The 11,521-nt window shown below is 44.0% G+C and overlaps 1 protein-coding gene across 3 annotated transcripts; it reads left to right on the top strand.

Annotated features, from left to right (window-relative positions):
• The first annotated feature begins 115 nt into the window (after window positions 1–115).
• Window positions 116–8,029, top strand: LOC117736819 (nuclease SbcCD subunit C-like). Of its 3 annotated transcripts, none has more exons than XM_034542396.1 (12): window positions 116–289; window positions 803–903; window positions 1,037–1,204; window positions 2,023–2,127; window positions 2,858–2,980; window positions 3,557–3,703; window positions 3,797–3,836; window positions 5,156–5,259; window positions 5,849–6,009; window positions 6,366–6,510; window positions 6,788–6,934; window positions 7,912–8,029. In XM_034542396.1, exons 1-12 carry the CDS (start codon window positions 220–222, stop codon window positions 7,948–7,950), a joined length of 1,350 nt encoding a protein of 449 aa, XP_034398287.1. In that variant the 5' UTR covers window positions 116–219; the 3' UTR covers window positions 7,951–8,029. The 3 variants fall into 3 exon arrangements, with proteins under 3 accessions (XP_034398287.1, XP_034398289.1, XP_034398288.1); XM_034542397.1 differs by having other exon boundaries at window positions 157–289; window positions 6,809–6,934; XM_034542398.1 differs by lacking the exon at window positions 803–903 and having other exon boundaries at window positions 136–289; window positions 6,809–6,934; window positions 7,912–8,028.
• Window positions 8,030–11,521: the final 3,492 nt, after the last annotated feature.

An 11,521-nucleotide genomic window follows, 5' to 3' on the forward strand; every position in this document is an offset into this window, starting at 1 on the left:
CCCAATGTTTCCAAGAGATGGTGAAAAAGTACCTGAATGAAAAATATGACAGGCATAGCAACAGTAACCAAGGGGGCTGGAGGGAGGCAACGGTCCTGAAACCATAACGTCTACTATTGAAACATTGATTACATTAGAATACAATTGTATTCCCTTAGGTTAAGTAGCGTTAGGCCTCAAGGTAACAGCTAGACAAATTATCTGACATAACAATTACAAATGCATTGTAATTCAGCTGACATTACAAAGATGAAAGATTCAAGGACTCTGCCTGGCATCAAAACCTCAGGTATGTAAAAATGTATCAGTTAAGTTACTAGGTTAGGTAGCATAAATAACCACCAGCTTGTTTTTTATTCATCTTTGGATGACTGTGAAATACTGTGAAAGGTTAACTAGTTAGCTAGGTTAGCGTTAACTTGGCTAACCTAGCTGGTTAACCTATCACAAAAGATCAGAAACAAGCCCCCCTTTGTCGCTGACGCTCCTGTTGCTAGCTGTGTTACTCTAGCTCACCAAACTTAACTATACGTTAACGTTATCAAAATGACATGTTAGCTCATCTTCCACGAGGTCAGTCTTTGCAGAAAATATTTTTTGCACTATTATAATAATACGCATTTAAACTACTCTATCATCCCATCCTATGACCATCAAGTAAAATAAAGTCCTCCATAAAAAAACATATTGAGATGGAGCCATGAACGTTAAGTCTTGCTAATAGTTGCCAAATTGCAGCAGCACACTTTATGAGTACACTAAATAGCATTAATCTTCAAAAGAGCTCCGTTTACGTTTCCAGAGAAACGGACTGAGGAAAGTGCCGCAAAGCAGGCGAAGGCCAGCTATGGCCAACCTCCTGCAGGACAACAGCCGCCGTCCAAGCCTGGACTGTCTCTGGAGGTGAAGCTTGCTTTGTCGTTTGCCCGTTTTTGCTGAACGATACTGCAGACTGCCTTTAGTGAAGAAGGCTCTTCAAACTGGCAAACATGGACGTCGAATGTCATGTTATTCTGTTTATTTTCCTGTCGTTAAGAAGAGAATGGAACAAGAGGAGCGGAGGCGGCACGTCCTCGCCAACGAGCACAACCGACTCACGTTTGCTGTGAATGAAGAGGAGGCCAAGTTGAAGCAGCTGCAGGAGTCCCTGAAAGCAATGAGCGTCCAGCCGACGAACCACAACAATGAAGACGCACGCAAGCAGGTCAGCGGAGGACATGCTGCTGAAAACACATTTGACAAGTGGCGGACTTGAAAAGCATTCTTTTGGTCCATCACAAATATATGCAAACAACTAGCACTCTCGAGTGCGTACACATAGTCCAACATAATGACTGCATCTGACAGCACCCCAGACACCCACACTCACTCCCTCTGAGGCTGCAGTCGCTTCACCGTGGCTCAGGCAAATGTCAGCTAAATGCACTTTCATGTATGTTCAATTTCAGTTCAATTCAATTCAGTTTATTTTGTATAGCCCAATATCACAAATTACAAATGATCCTCAGAGGGCTTTACAATCTGTACACATACGACATCCCTGACCTTTGACCTCACATCGGATCAGGAAAAACTCCCCAAAAATACATGTTTGTGTTCATTGTCGTGCCAGTGTTATTTCCCAGTTACCAGTGTATTTGTAAATGGTACTGATACATGTGTGCCAGTTTAAATGAGGCGCTTTAAGCTGGAGTACAGGGGTTTCTTTTTTTATCTTGAGCATCCTCTCCAGATGGCTGCAGCTCCGTCGCTATGGCCTCGGCCATAATTACCCTCACTGTTTGAGGGCGGGGACAAAAGTTACGCTCTCCGGCTTTGATGTACAGTAATTATATATATATATATATTCTTTCTTACACAAAAATGTTTCCCGAGCCGTTGAAAATGTGTCAATAAATGCATCCACTAAAACTGCAGAGGAAAACTGCATGTATTCATTTACATTTCAATATGTAGCATATCTTCTATCATCCTGACATTGATCAAATACTATAACTTTGTTTGCTTCATTTTCTATGCCAGCGCATGCGGCAGCTGGAGAACGACAAAGACAAGATGAAGATTAAGATCATACCGGCTACAGAGATCCAGATGGCCTTTCAACACATCCGTGAACGCCTGCAGCAGGTGAGCAGCTCCACTGTCAACCAAGCAGGAGGTTGTAGAAGGATTATACCAATAGCAGCTTATCAATACAGATTCTTTTTCAATATATACTGAAAAGAGGGGACATCATGTTGGGAACATTGTATTGCTTCTTCACTACAAGTACACTGAACTGAAATGAGATTGCATTATAGCTAACAATAATACATCATTGAAAACTATCATTCAAAAAAGGGCATACAAATTTAAACGAACCAGTGCACAGCAAAAATAAATATATCCTACGCACATTAAAAATACATTAAACTGAAATACATTTGCTGCTGTTTCCATGCTGTCTTGTGGGGTTGGCATGGTAACGTTTAACTTCTATGCACATGCACGTTAGTTGTGTATTTGAAGTGTCAACCTGAGAGTAACCATATAATTGTACAACTTGTTCGATCATCTAGCAGCATCTTTAATTAAGGGGGGTGGGGACAACCTCGCTGTCATGAAAACATGAAATAAAAGGAGCCATTATGAAGTCAAACTTGACATAAAAAAAAAGAATATTTAATCTAATGTTGCGAAATAAGACAATTTACCTTCATGAGTAAACGAGAGAAGCTTTAAGAAAGACGCATGAATGCGAACTACAGCACAGCCGTGAGTCGTCTACTTCCACGCGAGAGACGGCAGCCGCATGACGAGCAGCTGCGTAACAGAAGCAGCTTCATCAGCCGATGCTTCTCGTTTGTCATGTGGTCAGGAGGTCCGGGGGGCATTCATGGTCCTGGACCAGAAACAGCAGGCCGTTGCTGCTGGACAGGCGGAGGTGGACAGAGCAACCAAACAGTTCCGGTCAGCAGCAGCAGCAGCTGACAGCGCCCTGGTAAGACTTCACCACCACAAGACCCAGCTTGACCTCCCTACAGCAAGTCTGACGGGAGGTCCACTGCTGGCAGGAGTCTTTCAGAAGCTCCACTGGGTCTCCAGCACTGTTTGGCCCTAAGAAGTGTGTTTATTTGTGTGTGTGTTGACATGGAGTACAGTTGAGAGCCTGTTTCTGACACGTGTTGACAGGAATACCACATCCTAAAGCCTCAGGAAAAACAAAAGAAACCCTACATGTTCACATGAGGATCTAATCAGCGGTAAACTAATGCTGGTTTATGACGTCACATTATTTACCCTAAGCAATCTATCCAACATACTTGTTAGCACTGATGTCGTGCTGAACAAAAGGATGTTTTTTCGTTGTAGGAATTGAATTAGGATGCGACGGATCCACACAGAAAATATTTGTTCTATTACCCAGGATCCTCTGGTTCTTCCGTCCAGCACATTTCGATGCCATTTCCAACCAGCCAGCTGACAGTTCTGCCAACCTGTCATGTCCTCAAATCAACCCTTTCAAAGATTTAAAATGCGATCCTCTTTGTTCTTATCTTTCTCTCTGACCCTTCAGAGCAGCATGGAGGATGGGACAATGAGGAGGAAAAGAGAAATGGAGAGTGAGCTTTTCAAACTGAGTGCAGAAGAAAAGGAACTGAAAAGGCAAATGGAGTCATCCAAGCATCTCAACCCAGCGGGGCAAAGCCGGCAGAAGGAGCGGGTAAGAAGGGAAAAGACACTCAAATGAGATGAATCCATTTGTGAAAAAGAAGTCATTGTTTCTGGTTCTTGTGTTGTTGTTTTTCTCATGCAGCAAATTAAAGAAGGAGATCCACACTCAGTTCCAGTCACAGGTACTGTGTACTGTAGAGCAACACAACTCACCTTTATGCAACGGTCGTGTCTTACACAGTTTAAGGGTCTCTGCCATTGAGAAGAATCTAAACGGTTAAACAGGTTTTTAATTGTACAATTAAGGAGTCTCACAGCCAGAGGGAAGAAGCTGGTTCAGCAGCTCATACTTCTGCCTCTCTTTCCAGACGGCAGCAGGTGAACAGGTTGTAGCTGTGGTGGGTTCAGTCTTCTGGTGTCCTTGAGTTCTTCTCAGGCTCCTCTTCTCGCCAGCATCACTGATGCTCAGTAGATGGGTACCAGTGATGTTCTGGTTTGAATCCCTCCTGTCCTGGTGTCAGTTTGTAATGTTTCCAGTCAGGATGCTTTCTATCCATCCAATGTAGAAGTTAACAATAACTTGGCGCACTAATAATACTAATAAATCCAGCCGGTTATGATCTTTCTTCACCAGGATGGAGATGTGTGAGGATGTCAGGTTTTGTTGATGCTGATTCAACCTGCTCCACCTCAGATCCATAGATGTAGACAGGGATGTGTGTCTTCACCTCCTTTTATCTCCAATCGACAATCATATCACTCTTAAATGACATCAGAGCAATTTACTATAAGAGCCAATGCAACTAAATCTGAAAATGTGTGGGACAAACATGTCAGCCGGCATCTGGATACCGTGTATAAGTTATTATGGGAATGTGACAACATGAACATGGGCGTCAAGTGGGATGAAAATCTCCAAAATAATTATCAGTACTCAAACTCTTACTTGAAGAGCCATTTTCAAGCTTTTTTTCTGAACTTGCAACCATAATTCATGGTCTCAAGTTAGCGTATTGGAAATGTGGAGGGGTGACGTAGAGATGCCATAGATGGCTCTGGTAGAGGCAGCGACCCGTCAATCACAATGTATGTGTCAATATACTCTGCTTTATGGTCTGTGTGACTCTAAATGGACCATCATTTACTAAATGAACATCACGCTGTATTGAAGAAGACTTGAAACTAGAGATTGAGACCATAAACTCATGTTTACAATGTTTACTGAAGGAATACATCAAGAGAAGTAGAGTCATTTATATAGACTTCTATACAATTAGACTTCTTTTTGCAACCGGAGGAGTCGCCCCCTGCTGGTTATTAGAGAGAATGCAAGAGGCTTTACTCGGCGGAGGTTGCCGCCTGATAAGAGTACATTATCAACACTAATCCTTGTCCATCTGTCATGGAGCAATATGAGCCACCGGGTATGACAATACTGTGAGCATCAAGTGATGTCATTGAGTAGCTCAAGTGTTGACGTGTGCTCTCTGTGCCTCTGCAGATCATCAGTGCGTTGACGCCTGCGGTGCTTCCCAGTCTGACGTGAAGCTGGTGGAGGACATGGAGGCTCTGAAAGAAGCTCTGGGCTCCATTGAAGAAGTGCAGGTTGACAATTCAAGTCCCATATTGTGTTATTAATCAAAGTGTTGTACGCTACATGCACACAAAATGACAGCAAAGACCTCTAGTGTGAGCGATCTGCTGGCAAGGTGGCAGATCGCATCCAACTGAAACTACGATGACCGACGTGAACATGTGAATGGTCCTGTCAGGAGTTCGGTTTGTTCCTTCTGGGCTACATAGAAACAGCTTCATCTAAGGTAGCAAAAACATAATGATTCTTATTTTCAGGTCATTATTAGCAAAAGAAAATATGCATAATAATCTTATTTCCTATTTATGCAAATGAGTCTATCCATCCATCACTGGCAGAAATGTAACATAATATGTCCTCATGTATTCATGTTTCCCTACGGTAGCCCAGAAAGGGCAAAAACAAACATTTGTAATTTGCTAGCTCTAGGTAGAGCCTAAAGCTAGTGTTTTTTTTCTTCTTCACGTTAACCCGAAGGCCACCTTAGTTCTCCGAAAGGGGCGGTGAAGGGGCGGTGTGAGCGTTGGGGTGTTCAGTTGGATGCAGTCTGCAAGCTCACCACTAGATGACACTCATTTCTACACACTGCTCCTTTAATAGGAACTCGTGGACAAAGTGCCGTCACAGACAGCCTCCATGGAGCAGCTCTTCGCTGAGATAGCCCAGTACGAGGACTTTTCCAGGCAGGAGGCCAAGACCGTGGCTGAGCTGGAGCTCCAGTACGCCGAACTCCAGTTCAGTGCCCAACCCGCAGCGACAAGGTATCTACACAGACACCTGGTCCAACGGTCCTCAGTGTCGCCTTGAATCTTCAATCACCATAACCGTAAGATATGTGTGTTGGTTGAGATCCAAAAATGTGAAGCGCAGTTGGATCACACATCCGGTTTTAACTTGGAAACCCACCTTCCATCCCATTACAGTGCAATTTAAACTGAGCTGAATCAGTTAGTTGACTGACTAAATTGATTGAGTATCGGATTGACTGAAAATTAATTTGAATATTGAAGCAATTGGTAGTGGATTTGATTTGGTAGTGGATTCGTTGTTTAGCTAATTCTCTCAGCAAAAATATCAAAAAGATTCAGTGGATTCAAAGTCTTGTGTTTTTGTTTAGGGTTGAAATGCAGGCCGAGCTGAAGCAGGAAGTGGTCCGTGTTCAGCGACTGCAGGCCGAGCTGAAGCAGTCCCAGGACCTGTTGGACACTGTGGAGTTGCAGGTCAACAACCTCTACATCAGGATGAGCTGCGTCTCCGTGGAGGTGTGGACTAAAACCTTTCCCGTCACTGTCCTGTCCTGTGCTTCTTGGTGTATTCATGTCTTTGAAAGGACCGATCCAGATGGCTCACATGGCGTATGCACTAGTCATGAAGATAAGATAACATAATCCTTTATGAAACAATGCAATGTTAGAGAACGCTTTACTCGCCACGTTCTCGGCGTGAGCCGGCTACAAACGGCGTGCGATTCCCGCGCATCGGGACCCGTTCACAGCGCTGATGTTTGAGCAGGCGCAGTGTTCACCACTCTGTTCACAGATCTGTGTCACACTCCTTCAGGGGCTGCCCAGCGCGCCCAGCGTGGACTGCCCCGACCGACTGGGGGACGTCAGGGCGCGCATGCCAACATTACTGAGAAGAGCATCGGAGCAGGAAGCTGAGAGCAGCGGCCTGGACCAGGAGAAGGTGCCTTTCCTACGCTTTTCATTTAGGCCTGAACTAAAGCCTAAAGGGCGGGGCAGCTTACTGTGTCCTATATGATATTGTGTGCTGATGTTACTGTTATAGTGTTTCACAGGTCGGTCCTTTAACACTAACACTAATATTAATAACTAATACCCAGATTTTGCACGGACTCTCACCTTTATCTTTTTTTTTGTCTGAACCGCAGTTACATGAGAAGATTGATTTGCAGTATTTTTAAAAGTGTGTATTCCAGATCGCTCCCATAAGATGGAAACCAAATTTGGTTTAAATTCCCTGTCCATTGTCTATAAGAAGAAGAAAAAATATGTATATAAATATTTAAATTATATGTTCCATTTTTCTTCATGTTATTAATACTGTTTTTTATAGGTGCGTCCAAAAGGCCTGTTTTCTGCTTAATCTGGTCGTAAGGACCGAGGAAAACACAAGGGTAGAGGGAAAGGGCGCTATAAATAGGCAACTATGCTGAAATGCTATAAAATACCAAGAAACAATTTCCATCTGCTGAGCTGTCGTCATCTGGTTTAACTGTAATAGAAACAGCTGTTTCTGAGCTATGACACCAGCGATGTGAGAGCATTAAATAATTAAAACACCCACTGATCTATATTCACCTTGGATGCACATATTGAGGGTAGACGCCCACAGTCTGTGCTCCTGCCTACCAGCTGGCACTTTGCCTTTATTATTTAGATTTCACCCCAGGGGAACAAATATGAAACTGGCAGTCGGCGCATGCTTCTACCCCAGTAGAACCGCGTCTGCAGGCGTAGTAAACCGTGAATCATGTGGTTTAGCAAGTTCACACAGGTGGGCATCCCCCCTGTGAAGGCCTCGGCGATGCTTCAGCAGCTGATGGAGCACAGTAGAGGCGGGGGCGGTTAAAACTGGAAATTACTTTATTTTAAGCTATGGGAATGGTTCCCACGTCCTGACGCATTGTCTCTGTCTCACAGACGGGCGGGTCGAGTGTGAGCGGCAGAAGAAGTCCTTGAGGGAGACCTCACAGCGGGTTTGATCCGGCTAATGGAATAAAGGAGGGCAGCAGGACGCCTCTGCTGTGGTTCACTGGTTGTTTGATTTTCTGTGTCACGTGTAGCCACCGAGAGACAGGACCCAAACACCGACAACGTTGAAAAGAAACTTTATTCTTCACTTAACCAGATAACAACAGGTCTGCACCAAGCAGTCTCTAGAGATCTAACCAGGTAGGAACCAACCCTGGGGAAGGAGACAAACAGGGTTTAAATACACAGAGAAGGTGCAGGTCATTGGACGCAGGAGGAAACAATCAGGGACAGGGCAGACAATCACAGGGACAGGAAGTGCAGGGAAACAGAGGACTTCAAAATAAAACAGAAACAAGACACAGATCCTGACATTCTGGACTATATATATATTCCAGACTGAATAACTGGAACAGTGTTTTCTGTAAAGAGTGATTCGTTTTTTAAAGTGAATTCAATCAAACTGAAATTAATGCAAATTATTTCTGGTTTTACAGTCTCAATGTGGATAGCTGTAAGCAAGGCACAAAGACCTTAAAAGCGCAGAGCAGCTATCTGACCGCTAGGTGGGAGCATTGTGTTGCCCATTCAGAGAGGCAGGTTTATCTAACTGGGGGAAAGACTTAGACTGGACTCACTCCTAGCTGAACTGGAGGTGATGGAGCCAGCATATTAACATGCTGAGCAGATGTTGTCTGGGCCGGACCTGCTGTACGGCTGATAACTGTATTTCACTCACATCTGCATATGAGCTACATGTATATGGGTGATGACGTGACGTCACAGTAATTCCTACATTCTGACTTGGCAGTGAATACAAAGTTATCTTTTATTCAAGACAATACAGCAATACTTTTATCGATAGACAGTTCCCTTAAAGAAACGTGATGGATTGGCTGGTGGTGGTGATTTCTCAGCCTCTGCATGCTGACCCATGACTACATCCACCTGATGAAGGACTGGAGTAGACCTGGGTCAGGTTAACAAGTTGCAGCAGAGAACTACTACGGCTGGGTTGTAGAAACCACTGACACACTCCACTTGCTTGATGGTTTGAATGTTTTTCTGGAAAATAAGGCTCTAGAATAAGGTCTCCATGATGAAAACGTATTGACATCAAATAGCCTAACTTTAATGAAGAGCTGCCTGAAACAAGATGAATCCCAATAAATATGAGATACTGTCAGACACAGAGACGTTTTGTTGTCTAGCTACAAAGTCATGAAATCATGGGAGGCTGAAATCAGGGTTTGGGTTGTTAAAAACATGTGAATAATTAAAACCAGTGGCGTCCCATTGAAGTCCCAGCAAACTCCTGTAAGTCTGGGAAACAAAGTGTTAGCGGTGGCCTGAATGCAGAAACACGACTCTTCAGTTTACTGGGTTTGTTGTGTACACATAATGTACTTTAGAGAAATGAGGTTTGGATGCTGGTGAACACACACGTTATGCAGTGTGCACTGCGGCCATCAGACTGGATCTAGGGCAGGATGTGACTTCTTTTCTGTGGAGACGAGGCGTTGCCAGGAGAGAGGCTGTGGAGTGGAGGGAGACCAACAGGCATGTGGAAAAGAGCACAAGGACAAATGTTTAAAAAGGAGAAAAATGCTTTTCATTTCACACCAATATACACTGCAAAAACTATATCTCAATAAGTGAGATGATGTATATAAAGTTTTGCTTTTTGGCTTGCTCGAGGATATATTTTCAACGTCAACATAGTTAAATAACAAACAGTTAATCCCAAATAAAAAATATATATATTTTCCCACTTACCTGTAGTGCTATTTATCAATCTAGGTCGTTTTGGTGTGATGTTTTGGAGAAGTCGTCCGTTCTGGATCTACTTCCATCTTATTGGACAGAAGATGAACCTCTCTCCGGGACAACATCTCCAAAACTAGGCAACTCACACCAAAATCAATCTCGATTGATAAATAGTCTTACAGGTGAAAATAATTTCGGGGTGAACTGTCCCTTAATGATGCTTTTAAGACAGCGAGTGGCTGCCACCTGGCAGGGTTTTGTATTTTAAAAGACCTTGGGTCCTGCCAACCAGTACAAAACCAGCACAATGTCATCACAATGTCATCACAATGTCACCACAATGTCATCACAATATCATCACAATATCATCACAATGTCACCACAATGTCATCACAATATCATCACAATATCATCACAATGTCACCACAATGTCATCACAATATCATCACAATGGCACCACAATGTCACCACAATGTCATCACGCATCCCTGTGTAGCTCCAAACAGAGGGAACGGTTAGCACAAAGCTAACACGTGTCATTGTTTATCTTCCCATAACAAACTTTGGCCATGACTCAAACCAGGGCTAATTATTTACTGCGCTTACGTAAAGTAATGCTCATATGGAAAGGTACTGTTTTTGCCAGCGTGTTCACATCACACGTCCACAGTGTTACTTGTCACTGCACATGAAGACGGATGAAAGCCAGACAGATACTTAGTGCTGTAGCTACGCCCACCACACATACACCACATCCATTTGATTCGTAATAGTGGCCGACCTCTGTCTGTGAGTTATGTTGCTCATCTCCATCTCAGCACTCCTCCTCCTCCTCCTTTCTCTCCAGCTTTCTCAGGGCCTTGAAGTGAAGCGGGTCACACACAGGTAAGTAGGTCATTGCACAGCTGAAGCTGCGCGTCCCTCATGGTTTGGTTATGTTGCCGCCCTGCCAGTCGCTCCTCTGAGACGTCAGGCATGTGCAGACGAGGCCCGTTGCTTCAACAGGAAACAGGATCAGTGTGCCGAGTGACCTGTTCTTTCTCCACCACCATCACGTCCTGATGATTCAATCGTCACAGGGAAAAAAATAGTGTCTCGCTTGATGGAGGACTTTTTACTATCAATCATTTATGTCATTATATTACTTATCTGGCTGCGTTGCTCGAGTCCCGTCTGTAAGACCTTTCTTCTACTTGGCCATCACTCTTAGCTCCATTGGTCTCAATCACGTTGGCTGCTTTCATTGCAAACTGCAGAGGCTGCACAGTATTTTCATTAGTGTTTATGTATGTACTTTCCAGAGTGTGTATTTGCAATCTGAGACCCGCCCACATGCGGTCTCTAAAGCTAGAGTGATGGTGCCGTATGAAACCTGAGGACCAGCCATGTCATGCTGATTTGTTAGGAAGGGGCTGAATAACGCTTTAAAGTTAAACCACCTTTTGGCGAGGGAAAGCTCCAAGTTGATTTTCAGAGGGGTCCCTTGACCTTTCACCTCAAGCACAAAAACCATACAAAAGCAGAAGATACATGATGCTTCACGAGTTCACACAAGTGTGAGGAGAAAGGCTGAAGCTGGAGCACAAGAGACCTGTGTGGTCTTGGTGTCTCAATGCTCTACTTGGGAAGACAAAGAAGGGAGTACGTGGGTCTCTCAGCGTTTATACAACCAAGCATCCTCGGTTCAGCTGAGTAGTTGGATGCAGAAAATGTGGATGGAGGGATGGAGGGATATATGAATGGATGGATATATAGATAGATGGATGGATGGATGGATATGTGGATGGTTGAC

Source organism: Cyclopterus lumpus, chromosome 9 (assembly GCF_009769545.1).
Source record: "Cyclopterus lumpus isolate fCycLum1 chromosome 9, fCycLum1.pri, whole genome shotgun sequence".
Lineage (NCBI taxonomy): Eukaryota > Metazoa > Chordata > Actinopteri > Perciformes > Cyclopteridae > Cyclopterus > Cyclopterus lumpus.

Excerpts from the sequence above, each read along its gene's own strand:
- LOC117736819 (XM_034542396.1), top strand. The coding sequence starts at position 220 with ATGCATTGTAATTCAGCTGACATTACAAAGATGAAAGATTCAAGGACT. Across the intron at positions 5,260-5,848 it reads GCTCCATTGAAGAAGTGCAG|GAACTCGTGGACAAAGTGCC; the intron begins GTTGACAATTCA and ends CTCCTTTAATAG. Across the intron at positions 6,935-7,911 it reads GCGGCCTGGACCAGGAGAAG|ACGGGCGGGTCGAGTGTGAG; the intron begins GTGCCTTTCCTA and ends TCTGTCTCACAG.